This window comes from Balaenoptera ricei, chromosome 15, assembly GCF_028023285.1.
Source record: "Balaenoptera ricei isolate mBalRic1 chromosome 15, mBalRic1.hap2, whole genome shotgun sequence".
Lineage (NCBI taxonomy): Eukaryota > Metazoa > Chordata > Mammalia > Artiodactyla > Balaenopteridae > Balaenoptera > Balaenoptera ricei.
Genome location: NC_082653.1, coordinates 28,058,498 through 28,071,569, shown reverse-complemented (window position 1 = coordinate 28,071,569; position 13,072 = coordinate 28,058,498). Strand labels below are relative to the sequence as shown.

General features: G+C 40.6%; 1 protein-coding gene across 1 annotated transcript in view; it reads left to right on the top strand.

Moving 5' to 3' along the window:
• Positions 1 to 12,589, top strand: part of CSNK2A1 (casein kinase 2 alpha 1) — a 54,833-nt gene extending 42,244 nt beyond the window's left edge. Inside the window, 7 exon segments of the mRNA XM_059896504.1 lie at positions 2,643 to 2,753; positions 3,666 to 3,767; positions 5,273 to 5,373; positions 6,204 to 6,352; positions 7,378 to 7,464; positions 9,666 to 9,742; positions 9,744 to 12,589. Coding sequence (XP_059752487.1) covers positions 2,643 to 2,753; positions 3,666 to 3,767; positions 5,273 to 5,373; positions 6,204 to 6,352; positions 7,378 to 7,464; positions 9,666 to 9,742; positions 9,744 to 9,869 — 753 coding nt within the window. The 3' untranslated portion in view covers positions 9,870 to 12,589.
• The last annotated feature ends 483 nt before the right edge of the window (positions 12,590 to 13,072 follow it).

Genomic DNA, 13,072 nt, shown 5'->3' with positions numbered 1-13,072 from the left:
TAGTATTGTTACTGATTAGTAAGAACTATTGATAATGAAATAGCTTGGATGGGTCTCATGCTGAGTGAAAAAAAGCAGTCTCAAAAAGTTAAACTGATGGTTCCATTTCTATAATACTCTCAAAATGATAGAGTTAGAAAACAGAGAGGTTACCAGGGGTTAGAAAGTGAGAGGAAGGTATAGCGCAAAGGACATTTGTGGTGATGTCCTTTATCTTGTGGTGTAAGCTATATGAAGCTGCACATGTGATAAAATTGTGTAGTACTATATACACACTTATGCATGTAAAACTGCTGAAAAAGAAAGGTCTCTGAATTGTCAGTTTCCTGGTTTTGATATTGTGCTATAGTTACGTAAGATATTACCATCAGGGGAACTGGTGAAGGGTACACAGAACATCTCCAAATTCCTATGAGTTTATAATCATAAAGGATCATTCTGGTTCCTGTGTGGAGAATTGAGGGTAAAAGTGAAAGGTAGACCAGTTAAGAAAAGCAGCTATTGCAGTAAATCAGAGATTGGTGATGGCATGGACCGGAGCAATGGCAGTGGATGTGATGATATGGTCAGAATACGGTAGAGCCAACAGGATTTGTTGACAGATTAGACTTGGGGTGGAAGGGAGACAAGAGTCCAGAGTGAAAAGTTTTTGACCTGAATGACAGGATAAATGGAAGGTAACAGAGGAGGAGGAATCTGTGGGAGAAACAGGTTTCGTGGGGAATTATCAGAGGTTTAGTTTTGAGATGTCTGTTAGGTGATCACAGAGAGATGGCTGGTGATACGTGTGGGCTAGAGAGTATAGGTGGGAAAAGCAGAGATACTGTGTGTGAAGCCACAAGACCAGAAATAATCATCTGGGAATACTTATTGATAAGACAGAAAGCTCAGGGACAGCTCTGGAGCACTGATATTAAGAGGTTGAAGAGAAAGATGATAAAAAAGTTATACTTTCTTCCGTACCTTTTGTTATATTTCCCTTTGTTTACTAAAAGAAGACACTGAACCTAATGAACAGTGAACTTTTGGAGACAGTGCTGGAGCAGTCAGGCATTACTCAGACCCTACTACTTACACTTCAAATCATGGTCATGGTTTGCACACGAAGGGCAAATAAGGTTCCTTTTTTTTTTTTTTTAATTGGGGTATAGTTGCTAAGGTTGCCTCTTGTCGTTGCTACTACTGTTTCCACTTTCAGGGTACATTTTGGTAAGAGCTGTTTTGTGTGGCTTTTCTCTTACCACATTCACTCAGTAAATATTTTTAGGTTTTCTCCTGTGTACTGGGCATTACATTGAATTCTAAAAATTAGCAAAGGTGAATAAAACAGTCCCTACCCTCAAGGATCTTACAGTCCATTTTTTTTTTTTAAACGTTTCCTTCTTTACTCAGTTTCTTTTTTTTTCTAATAAATTTATTTTATTTATTTATTTTTGTCTGCATTGGGTCTTTGTTGTTACGCGCGGGCTTCCTCTAGTTGTGGCAAGCGGGGGCTACTCTTCATTGTGGTGTGTGGGCTTCACATTGCGGTGACCTCTCGTTGCAGAGCACAGGCTCTAGGCACATGGGTTTCAGTAGTTGTGGCATGCAGGCTCAGTAGTTGTGGCTCACGGGCTCAGTAGTTGTGGCTCGAGGGCTCTAGAGTGCAGGCTCAGTAGTTGTGGCACACGGGCTTAGTTGCTTCGTGGCATGTGGGATCTTCCCAGGCCAGGGATCGAACCCATGTACCCTGCATTGGCAGGCAGATTCTTAACCACTGCGCCACCAGGGAAGTCCCCAGTCCATATTTTTTAAAAAGGTAGCAAACAAATATTCAGTAAAGAGCTGTAGGTTCTATTAAAGAAATTTATCTGAGGTTGGTTGGGCGGGGGGGCATATCAAAGACAATAGTTGCTTCTATTTGCATAAGTAGAAAAGACTTCATTAAAGGAGCTAACTTAAATAACTCAAAAGATGAGGTGTTCACCACAGTAGGAGTCTAGATTGAATAGTGGAGACATTCTAGTCAGATGAGCAGTTTAAGAAATTTGCAAGCAGCCACATAGCACAGAGAGATCAGCTCGGTGCTTTGTGACCACCTAGAGGGGTGGGATAGGGAGGGTGGGAGGGAGGAAGACGCAAGAGGGAAGACATATGGGGACATATGTATATGTATAACTGATTCACTTTGTTATAAAGCAGAAACTAACACACCATTGTAAAGCAATTATACTCCAATAAAGATGTTAAAAAAAAAATCACTAAAAAAAAAAAAGAAATTTGCAGAAGCACAAAATGAGATTGTATTTTTCAGGAACTGTAAGGCTCACTAGAGCAAAGGAATTAGATCCTGGAGAGAACCCTGTATGTCAAGCTAAGAAGTTTTATTTTCATCCTAAATGCAATAGGTGGTTACTGAAGGGGTTTCAATAGAGAGTGACATGGCCGTTATTTTTTAAAAGATTACTCTAGGGAATTCCCTGGTGGTCCAGTGGTTAGGACTCTGCGCTCTCGCTGCCGAGGGCCCGGGTTTAATCCCTGGTCAGGGAACTAAAATCCCACAAGCTGCACAGCGCAGCCACAAAAAAAAAGTACTCTAATGGCAGTGTGAGGGGTAACTTAAAAGATAAAGTCACTCATTATTTATTATCTTTTTCTTTCAGCTACGGCTAATAGACTGGGGTTTGGCTGAGTTTTACCATCCTGGCCAAGAATATAACGTCCGAGTTGCTTCCCGATATTTCAAAGGTCCTGAGCTACTTGTAGACTATCAGGTGAGAAGAGGAGGGCAGATAAAATTTTGGTCCTGTGTTTATTTCGCACATAATTTGCAAAAAATGTCATTTTGCACTTTTGAGTAGGCCATTTATGCACATCCATGGCTATCCCTTTTATATGAATGTAAAATATGAATCACTTCAATTCATCTGCCACAACTTATGTTTGTATTGTCATAATGTCAGTAGAATATGAATAGATCTGCGTTTGATCCTAACTGAAGAGAAAGACACTTTTTCTAATCAGAAATTACACAGCTAGTTGGAGAATTGTAAGCTAGATTTAACCAACCTTAAAAGTAAACTGAAAAAAAATGTTCTCTTCTTAAATTATACCTAGATATAAAGACTTTCCCTCTACCAAAAAAGAAAAGAAAGCACTGTTCTCATGGAAACAAAATCCTTGGGAATACCTTTCCTGCCCCAGTCCTCCCAGGTGTTATTATCAGATACCTTAAAAAGTTCAGACTCTGTCCTAGAAATTCCTTTTCTGGGGTCTTGAGGATATAACCCTGAGTTCAAAAAACATTTTATACATAAAAATATTCTTTACAACATTATTTATAATGGTGAAAAACAGAACACTATCCTGTTGTAGGGGAAGTTAAAGATTAAATTCTGAAGCATTCATGCAATAAAAAAATGATACACATTAAAAGGTTTCCATAGGCTGACAATTGGGGTGTTCTTATGTAAGTGAAGAAAGTAATTCAAAATAGTATGTACAGATTTAAAATGAGAGGGTGGGGGAGCAAGGGTGGGAATGCATAGAAGAAAAACATGTTTTTGGTATTTGGACTTCAAGTCAGTGGAGTGGTTTGTTTTTAATAAGCTTTTCTAAAAAAATTTGAAGTGACAGGATTCATTCTTGTCATTTCATGTGTGATGACGACATTTTCTTTAATGCAGATGTATGATTATAGTTTGGATATGTGGAGCTTGGGTTGTATGCTGGCAAGTATGATCTTCCGGAAGGAGCCATTTTTCCATGGACATGACAATTATGATCAGGTGATATATGTTGTTCCTATTAGGAAATTTACTGGTCTTACCTAGTGACGGCCAGATCTGCTTACCCATTAGAAACTGCAGTGGATCTTGCTAAAATACAGATGCCTGGCCCCCCCACCTGAGAGCTATTAAATTAATAAGTTAGAATCTGAGAGTGGGACCCTAGAATAATTTTCAGTTAATGGCTTGTCAGCCAACCTGACATTGATCCTCAGATTAGTGTCTTGGGAACTATTGGTTTAGCTTTTTGAAATTAGAGCTTTTCTTCTGCATTGCTTGTTTAATTGTGAGATATACTTGTATATACATGTTTTAGGAAATATTTTACAATTCAAAGAATAATAGTTTAAAATATAGGATATTACCTTAGACTCTCCGAATGTGAACTTTCATTAGGGTTAGGAATGTTTTCTCCAACATGTTGGTTTATATGTGGTATTTCTGTGATCCTTTTGTCTCGTCATACGGATTGAGTTGATGTATGTCAGTAGAAATATAGATGGTACTTTTTATACTAGCTGCACTTCCCCTTGTAGATCAAGGGGCCATTTCATTCAAGGGAACCTGGAGTGATTCTAGGGCCTTGTGGAAGGTACTGTTGCCTTGTTTGAGCACAATGACTTTTTTTTTTTTAATTAAACTTTATTTTGAGATAATGTAAATTCATGTGAAGTTGTAATGATTAATACAGAGAAATATGGTGTGCCTTTTATCCAGTTTCCCCCAATATAACTTTTTGCGAAACTATGTACAGTATCACAACCAGGATGTTGATATCAATACAACCAAGATACAGAAGATCTCTGTCACCTCAAGGATCCTTCATTTGCCCTTTTGTAGTTGCACCAACTTCCCCTCCCCCTCTTTCATGCTTCTCTGTTGTAATCTCCATTTCTACAATTTTATCATTTCAAGAATGTTATATACATATGATGACCATTTTTCATATGAGTCGAAGAATACCATGTGAATTCAGTTAAAATCAGCAACTCTTTATCAGGTGCCATGCAGAATTGAGGAATATAGACAAAAAGAAAGAATAGCCCCTCATCTCAAAAGTTCTTCTTAGTCTATCTAGTAAGGGAACCAAACATATAAGAAAGTAAGTTACAGTAGTAAATGTCAGAGTAGAAGTGTAGACAAGATACAAAAGACAGTTGTAATGGGAATGAGTGGTCTGAGTATATGGGGTTGGGGGGGAGCTTCCCAAAGGAAGTGACATCTTCAGCTGGGTTGTAAGGGGGGAAAAATAAGACATCACCAGAAGGAAGGAAGCAGGTTATAAAGTGGTTTGCTTTTTCTGTTTGATACATTCACATCAGTAATAATTTAGGGAACGTTATGTGGAAATCCATTCATGTTGTGCAAAAAAATTTGAAGTAAATTGGGTGTAACATTCATACCTGTAGCCATGATGATCCTGTTCTGTTAATTCAGTCCTGGTTAATTGTTGATTTAATCGCGTAATATGCTTTTGGTGTGGGTTTTGTCTTCTTCAATCCTAGTTGGTGAGGATAGCCAAGGTTCTGGGGACAGAAGATTTATATGACTATATTGACAAATACAACATTGAATTAGATCCACGTTTTAACGATATCTTAGGCAGGTAAGTCACAAAATAAAATCTATGCATCTGTGCCTTAAGCAGTTTGGGTGTAAACTGGTACTTTGGATCCCCAGAATAGTTATGTTCTCTTTGCCAAGACTGCTGAGGTATCTCTGGTCCACTGCTACAGAATGCTGCATAGGCAGGCCTGTGATAAAAGCACTGGATTGAATGGCCATTTCCCCAGATTCACTTACAGGATTCTGAGTGTGGAGGTTGTAGTCAGAAGATTCCTGACTATGTAGAGTCTAGTAGAAGGGTTACAGTTGAGTCAGAAATCAAAATCTCCTGATTCAGCTTGCTTTTCTAGATGACAGAATTGTCTCTAAGAGAAAAAAATAGTCACAGAATAAGTACATGCTTCAAGACTGATGTGCAGACAACAGACTCTAAAAATAGTGACTAGACACAATACTAACTCATTCACCACTTAACAGGAAGAGGTGGACTTTCTTGATACAAAGGCTTTTGCTGGCCATGTGGCAGAGATGCCAGGAAAGGGGGTGTGGGGGATGGGGAGGGAAGCCTCCTTAGCCCAGCCACCTGACCCTCCTAGCTGTGCAGGAGCATTCAGTCCTGTAAAGTAACCTGAATTATGTTTCAAAAAATTGTGGGGACCCAGATTTCTCTTTTCTGCAACACTGCTATTTCCAGTCTCTCCAATTAGCTTTGTTGTCTCTGCAGCGGCAGAGCGGTGTAAGACTAGTCTCTTGAGTTTTTATTTCTTTTGTGGTTGGCTGGAATCCTAGCCACTGAGGAAAATGTAGGAGTGAAATGTTGGGCTTCTCTGCCTCTTGGTCCATTTCTCATTCCCCCTTTTGGCTCTGCAGACATTCCCGTAAGCGATGGGAACGCTTTGTCCACAGTGAAAACCAGCACCTTGTCAGCCCTGAGGCCTTGGATTTCCTGGACAAGCTGCTGCGGTACGACCACCAGTCACGGCTCACCGCAAGAGAGGCCATGGAGCACCCCTATTTCTGTGAGTCCAGCTGTTCAGTCCACAGAGCCTGTGCAGGCCTGCCCTGTAGATTGTACCAGGCAGGGGAGAATATATGCTGTGAAGAAAGCTCTGGGCCCAGAGCCCTACAGAACAGAATTGGAATTCCAACCTCCTGCACTTAGCTTGCTGCAAAGTTACTTCACCCACAATGAGCCTTGGTTTCTTCAGTGGGGACCATGATTGTTGAGAGGATTCTTACCTAACAGAGTACATGACTCATGACCACTCCTAAATAAATTGCTTCTCTTACTGTGTGGGTGACACTTCTCAGTGGCTAGTCTGGAGTGGTTGGATTAGAACATACAGCCCTATATCTGTCCTGTCTCTTGTTAATCATTTGTTGGAGAGAGCCAAAAAGCCTTGAAAACCTTATTGTATGAACACCTTGACCTAGGTTTGTGAGTATAGCTAACTGCTGTCGTGAGTGAAAATGCACTTAGCTGCACCACATCCTCATTGTGTTGGGTTGTTCCTTGGGGAGTGGTGGGATGGTATTTTAGTGAATCAATTACACTCTTGCTCAGTCTCCTGTACCTGAAGCAGACTGAAAGGCTGATGGAGATGTAGAGTGAAGTCTGTGGTCATAGCACTAATTTGCACAAGCCTGTAGTTTTGGCCTATTTGGCACCAAGCTGTGAACTGCAGTAAAACCAATTCACTCTGATAATATATTTCTGTCTGGGTAAGGGTAGATTGTATTATGTCATTAAACTCTAACAGGATTGGTTTTGTTTTAAATTAGCTCTACTATGGATAATTACCTCCTTTTCCTACTATTTAGTTTAGTAGTTGGCCTTTACCACAGTTTGACAGGAAAGATAGTTCTATTTTGTATTACTTGTTCAATTCATAGTGAAGGCAGTTGACACCTTAATTCTATTACTAAGGGAATAATATGGAATATAAATAAAATGTAAAGAATGAGGATGACTGCTTTAAGGCCCCAGACCATTAGTTTAATCCTTCAAGCATAACAGAATCTAACCTTTTTGTCTCTTTTCTAGACACTGTTGTGAAGGACCAGGCTCGAATGGGCTCATCTAGCATGCCAGGGGGCAGTACGCCTGTCAGCAGCGCCAGTATGATGTCAGGTCAGTTCATTGGTAAATTTATTTTTTTAAAAAAAGATAGAAGTCAGTTATCATTCTTAATTTTGCTCCCTCTTTGTGACCTGATTTCTGTGGCCTTCCCTGTTCTCTATAATGATTACCTTATTGACATACTGACCTGTATGGCTCTCCCCACCAGGTTTCAGAATGCTTTTGAAACCTGGTATACCTTAATGGCCCTGCCTTGAGTAAGAGTATCAACAGTCTCTTCTAGGCCAGAATCACAGAAATTATTTGGGACTTGAAAGTCTCAACAAGCCATGAAGAGTAAAGAGATCTTTTCATCTCACAGGTTAGAGTGACAGTAGGTGATGCTGTCCTCAGAAGCAAGATTAAGAAAATGAGGGAGAGTAGAGATGGGGTTTGTACATGGGTATATATGCGTATAAGAATGGTTCTTGGGCTTCCCTGGTGGTGCAGTGGCTAAGAATCTGCCTGCCAATGCAGAGGACATGGGTTCGAGCCCTGGTCCAGGAAGATCCCACATGCTGCAGAGCAACTAAGCCCGTGTGCCACAACTACTGAGCCTGCAGTCTAGAGCCCGCGAACCACAACTACTGAAGCCTGTGCGCCTAGAGCCCGTGCTCCGCAACAAGAGAAGCCACTGCAATGAGAAGCCTGCGCACCGTAACAAAGAGTAGCCCCCGCTTGCTGCAACTAGAGAAAAGCCTGCGCGCAGCAACAAAGACCCAACACAGCCAAAAATAAAATAAATAAAATTAATTAATTAAAAAAAGAATGGTTCTCTGAGTTTTTCCAGAGCAACTACAGTGTGCCTAGTAAATTATAATGGTTTATATGAAATTATCGTTAATGTTGTTGAGTCATTATGATTTAGAGTGAGTTTTTACCCAGAAGAAACCACAATTACCCAAAAGAAACCATAGGCCTGTCCCCTAAGAATTATATATGTAGGCAGCATCCACATGGATATACTCGTGATCATGAGGGCACTTACTCAGACACCCTCAAAGAATTGCTGTTGTCTGAATTCTTTTTTTAAAGAACTAGTTGCCTTCTAGAGTTTATCCTCTGGGTATCATGCCAACGTGCAAAATGATATATGTCCACGGTTACTCATTCTAGCCTTACCTGTAATCAAAGAACATTAAAAACAGCTCCGTGTAGAGTAGGGAACTGATAAAATGAATTACAGGGCATCCATTCAGTGGAATGCTACATGGCTAGAAAAAAGAATGAGTGTTTCGTGTTCTTGTCTAGTTTCAACTCCAAAATAGTAATGTTAAATGAAGAAAGCAAGATGTAAGACCATGTCCAAGACCAGGAATGGGCAAGAATATATAATCACATTCTTATATGTGATTCTTATATGCATATTTTTATAAAATTATATTTAAGTATATGCATAAAATATTTCTGGAAGGATACACCCCAAAAGTGGTGCCGTAAGTTGGCCAAGTGACAGGGCAAGGCAGAATTCTCACTGTATACTCTTTTCAGCTATTTTTGAGTCATGTAACTATATTAGCTATTCAGAAAATATATAACATTTTGAAAATGTGAAGAACTAACTGATTGAGGGCAGTCTAACAGGTAGTCTGATCATGGGTGGAAGAAACTAAATGGAAGTAAATCCTAAAACACTATTTTAGTTTACAGATGAGAAATGATCCTTTCTGCACTGAAAATGCTGGCTAACTAGGGAATGTGGTCATGAGCATGAGCTTTGACTCCAGCCTTCTACTGCTCAGTTCATAGTGACTAGCCACATGTGGCTATTTAAAGTAACTGAAATCAAATAAAATTTTAAAATCAATTGCTTAGCTACACTAGCCACATTGCAAGTGCTCACGAGTCACATATGGCTAGTGGCCATCACGTTAGTACAGATTACAGAGCATAAAGTTTGGTTGGACATGCTGCCCTAGACAGGCTTGGGTTGGAATCCAAGCATAGATGCCACTTGCTAGCCATGCACCTTGGACAAACTGCTTAAACTCTCCAAACTTAGATTTCTTTACCTGTCTACTAAATTTATTGGAGCTTGTCATTTTAATTTGTGAAGATTTAATTTAAAATTAGATTTACTTTGTAAAAATCTAAGGAGAGGCCTTTAATAAAATGAGAATTTGTGTCACTTTTGCGATAGGTGCTCTGAAAAACTGGTGACTAAGATTTCCATGGTTAGTGTCTCTAGCTCACTGTCAGCTGTTGTCTTTCAGGGATTTCTTCAGTGCCAACCCCTTCACCCCTTGGACCTCTGGCAGGCTCACCAGTGATTGCTGCTGCCAACCCCCTCGGGATGCCGGTTCCAGCTGCCGCTGGCGCTCAGCAGTAATGGCCCCTTCTGTCTCCTGATGCCTGAGCAGAGGTTGGGGAGTCCACTTACTCCCTTGATGCAGCTTGCGCCTGGCGGGGAGGGGTGAAATACTTCAGAAGCACCGTGTCTGAACCGTTGCTTGTGGATTTATAGTAGTTCAGTCATAAAAAAAAAAATTATAATAGGCTGATATTCTTTTTTTTCTTTTTTTTTTCTCTTTTTTTTAACTCGAACTTTTCATAACTCAGGGGATTCCCTGAAAAATTATCTGCAGGTGGAATATTTCACGGACAAATTTTTTTCTCCCCTTCCAAATTCAGTTCCTCATCACTAAAGAACAAAGATAAACCAGCCTCAATTCTGGCTGCTGCGTTTGGGTGGAGATTTCTTCCCATGCCCACCATTGCTCCCCTACCATCCCACACTTTGAGGGGTTTGTATTTCATGCTCTCCTCCAGAGATTACAAAAATGTAGCTTCTTGAAGGGAGGTGGGAAGGAAGGAGGAAGGAAGGACCCAACCTATAAGAGCAGTGTACTGCTAGTCACTTATATCACTTTACTCCAAAAGTGCTTCAGTGGGGTTATACTGGTGAATCTAGTGGAAATATGTCTTAGTTACAGTGAGATGCTGAAAATCTACCCAAAGTGCAGACAGGTCCTGAAAACGTCTGTTCAGTATGAATCATGTCTTATTGACCTAACCTAAATCCAGCTCACTTATAATTTAGTTTCAGTTCAGTTTAAAACTTTAATACCGTCCCTCCCAGGCTCCTTACCTTGGTCCTCTTCCCCTTTCATCTCCCAACATGCTCTATAGCTGGTAGGAGGGGGAAGGCAAAATCTATTTCAGTTTTCTTTGACTTGGCCCTTTTGAATTCAGTTAGTTACTGGGTATAATTACTGCTTTTTACAAAAGAAAAAAACATTGTCTATGTTGGTTTCATGCTAGTAACTCTTGAAGAGCTAATGAGAGATGTGGCCACTGCATTTTATTTTAAGCTTTCTACCTTCTTTTCCTCCTACCTTCCCCTTCCCTCACATGCCATCCGTTGAGAAGACCTGCCCCTCAGTCTTGTAAATGTACCTGAGAGGTAGGAGCAGAGCCACTATCTCCAGTGAAACTGAAACGGTAGACCTGTAATTGTGGGAAAACTAAACTCTCTTGTTACAGCCCTGCCACCCCTTGCTGTGTGTATATATATAATACTTTGTCCTTCATATGTGAAAGATCCAGTGTTGGAATTCTTTGGTGTAAATAAACGTTTGGTTTTATTTATCAAGGTTAGATTTAAGTTCCCTGTGTAAAGGTCTCGCTGGGTGGGTGGCTCACGTTCACATCTGAGGGGCCTGCAGCCCTGTACCGTGGAGGCTTCCCAAGGCCCCCATTTTTATACAATCCTCGTTCAACCCATGGTACTGGGCAGGCAGAGAGGCCTTAAAAAAGCTCCACAAGCCAAAGCGTCTCTGGGGATTAAGGATCCTTTGCCATAAATTCATTTTGTGTCTCAGCAGTGCAGGGATTGGGGATGGGAAAAGTCGCCAGTTTTTGTGTGTTTGTGTGTAAAGTGGATTTTCCACTGTAATCCAGCCACCTAAGTTTATCAGGTGCTTCACTGAGGAAGCCTAGTTTTTTAAGCACAATAGCAAAACCATCAGCTCTGTATTTTCTCCTGTTGCTTCATTACCGTAGCTGCTTGTGGGGACTAGGAAAAATTCTTCCAACATATTTTAAGGCCTGAAGTCTTAGTTCCCCATTCTCCTACCTTTATAGATTCACAAGTCTTTCTCACCTGGGCGTCATAGATAAACATAATTGTTTGAGGAGTTGAATTTAATGAACTTATCTAACTTTGTAACCCATCTTAGCTCTAGTAACTTTATCAAAGGTGGTGGCTTTAGTGAATATAATGGTAAACTTTAGAGGAAGCTAAAGCCTCCTTTTATAATGCTTCTCAACCATAGGGAAAACATTCTGACTATGTGGCAGGGTGATCTTCTTCTTTGTGGCCACTTACAGTGGATATTTATTGTTCTCGACCCTTTTATGCCCTAGAATGCTGTGGGGGTTACCATGTTGAATTTGTGCAGAACCTCAAAGCACCAGATGTGCCAGAGATGCAGTTTGAGATTACGTTTGCACTGGATTGTGATTTGAACAGGACACTTATGACTGATGAATTATTTCTTTTGAGGTGGGGAGGAGGGTTGTAAATCAAGACTTCACATCCCACCCTTGTAGCTCAGAGAACCTAGGTGTAGCTGAGGCTGATGTGGGGAGCTGCAAACAGCTGGACCTCCTAACATGCATCAGACCTTGCAAGAAACGTAAGGTGAATGCAGAGGACTCTGAGAGCCTTTTAAAAGAAATAGAAGTATTTAAAATGCTACTTAAGGAGTCACTGCAGAAGCATGAAAAAAAAAAAAAAAAGACCCAATTGGGTGGGTGGGTGGGGGGCAAGGGTTTACAGAGTAACAACTTCTGTGTTGTTGTAAATTACCTCATCTGTATACCTTGTATTGGGACACTTCATTTCTCAGCACTACCTGTGTCTGCATTGATCAGATGGCAGGAAATGGAAAGCCAATCTAAGACAGTTGTGTTGGCAATTACTCTGAAAGGTTCTTTAAGTATTTTTTTAACTTTGTTTGGAGTGCTCCCTCCCCCCTTTTAAGTTTGAAGTCATAAGTTCCCCCTCCCCACCTTGATGATTTATTGGTTGTAATTGTATTGTATTTGGTATAACTAAAACATAACTGTGCTGGGAAGAAGTTGTGCCGTGAAGGTCTTTAATTTTTTTTAAATAAAAACATTTAAACAAATGAAATGTCCCTGCAGCCTGAGCAATATGCTTCTCCAACCGACACCGTGTGTGTGATAGATGGCTTAGTTCTCAAGTGCTTTGAATTTAATACTGGGCTGATGGAGATGTGAAATGGGATGAATTAAGGTTGGTTGAGGAGCACTGAAGTGTAGGAGTTTTTGACATTGAGATACAGTGAAGAGAACATGATGTTGTTGCTAAACAGGACTGGTTTCATTCCTGCCCTCGTCACATACTTGGCTACTTGGCAAGTTACTTCTGGATCTGTTTCATCATCTATAAAATGGAGACACTGCTTCTTTGGGATTAAATGAGAGTAAATGTCAAGTGTCTGGCACCTGTTATGCCCTTGTTCAACCTAATACCCCTGGCCCCTGGTATGGGGGATTAGTCCTTGGCCCTGACTTTGCAAGTAATTCACAGTATGATCTCTCCTCTGGCTCTCTTGGGACCAGTGTGTGTTCAGTCAGGGGAGACTGGATGAGA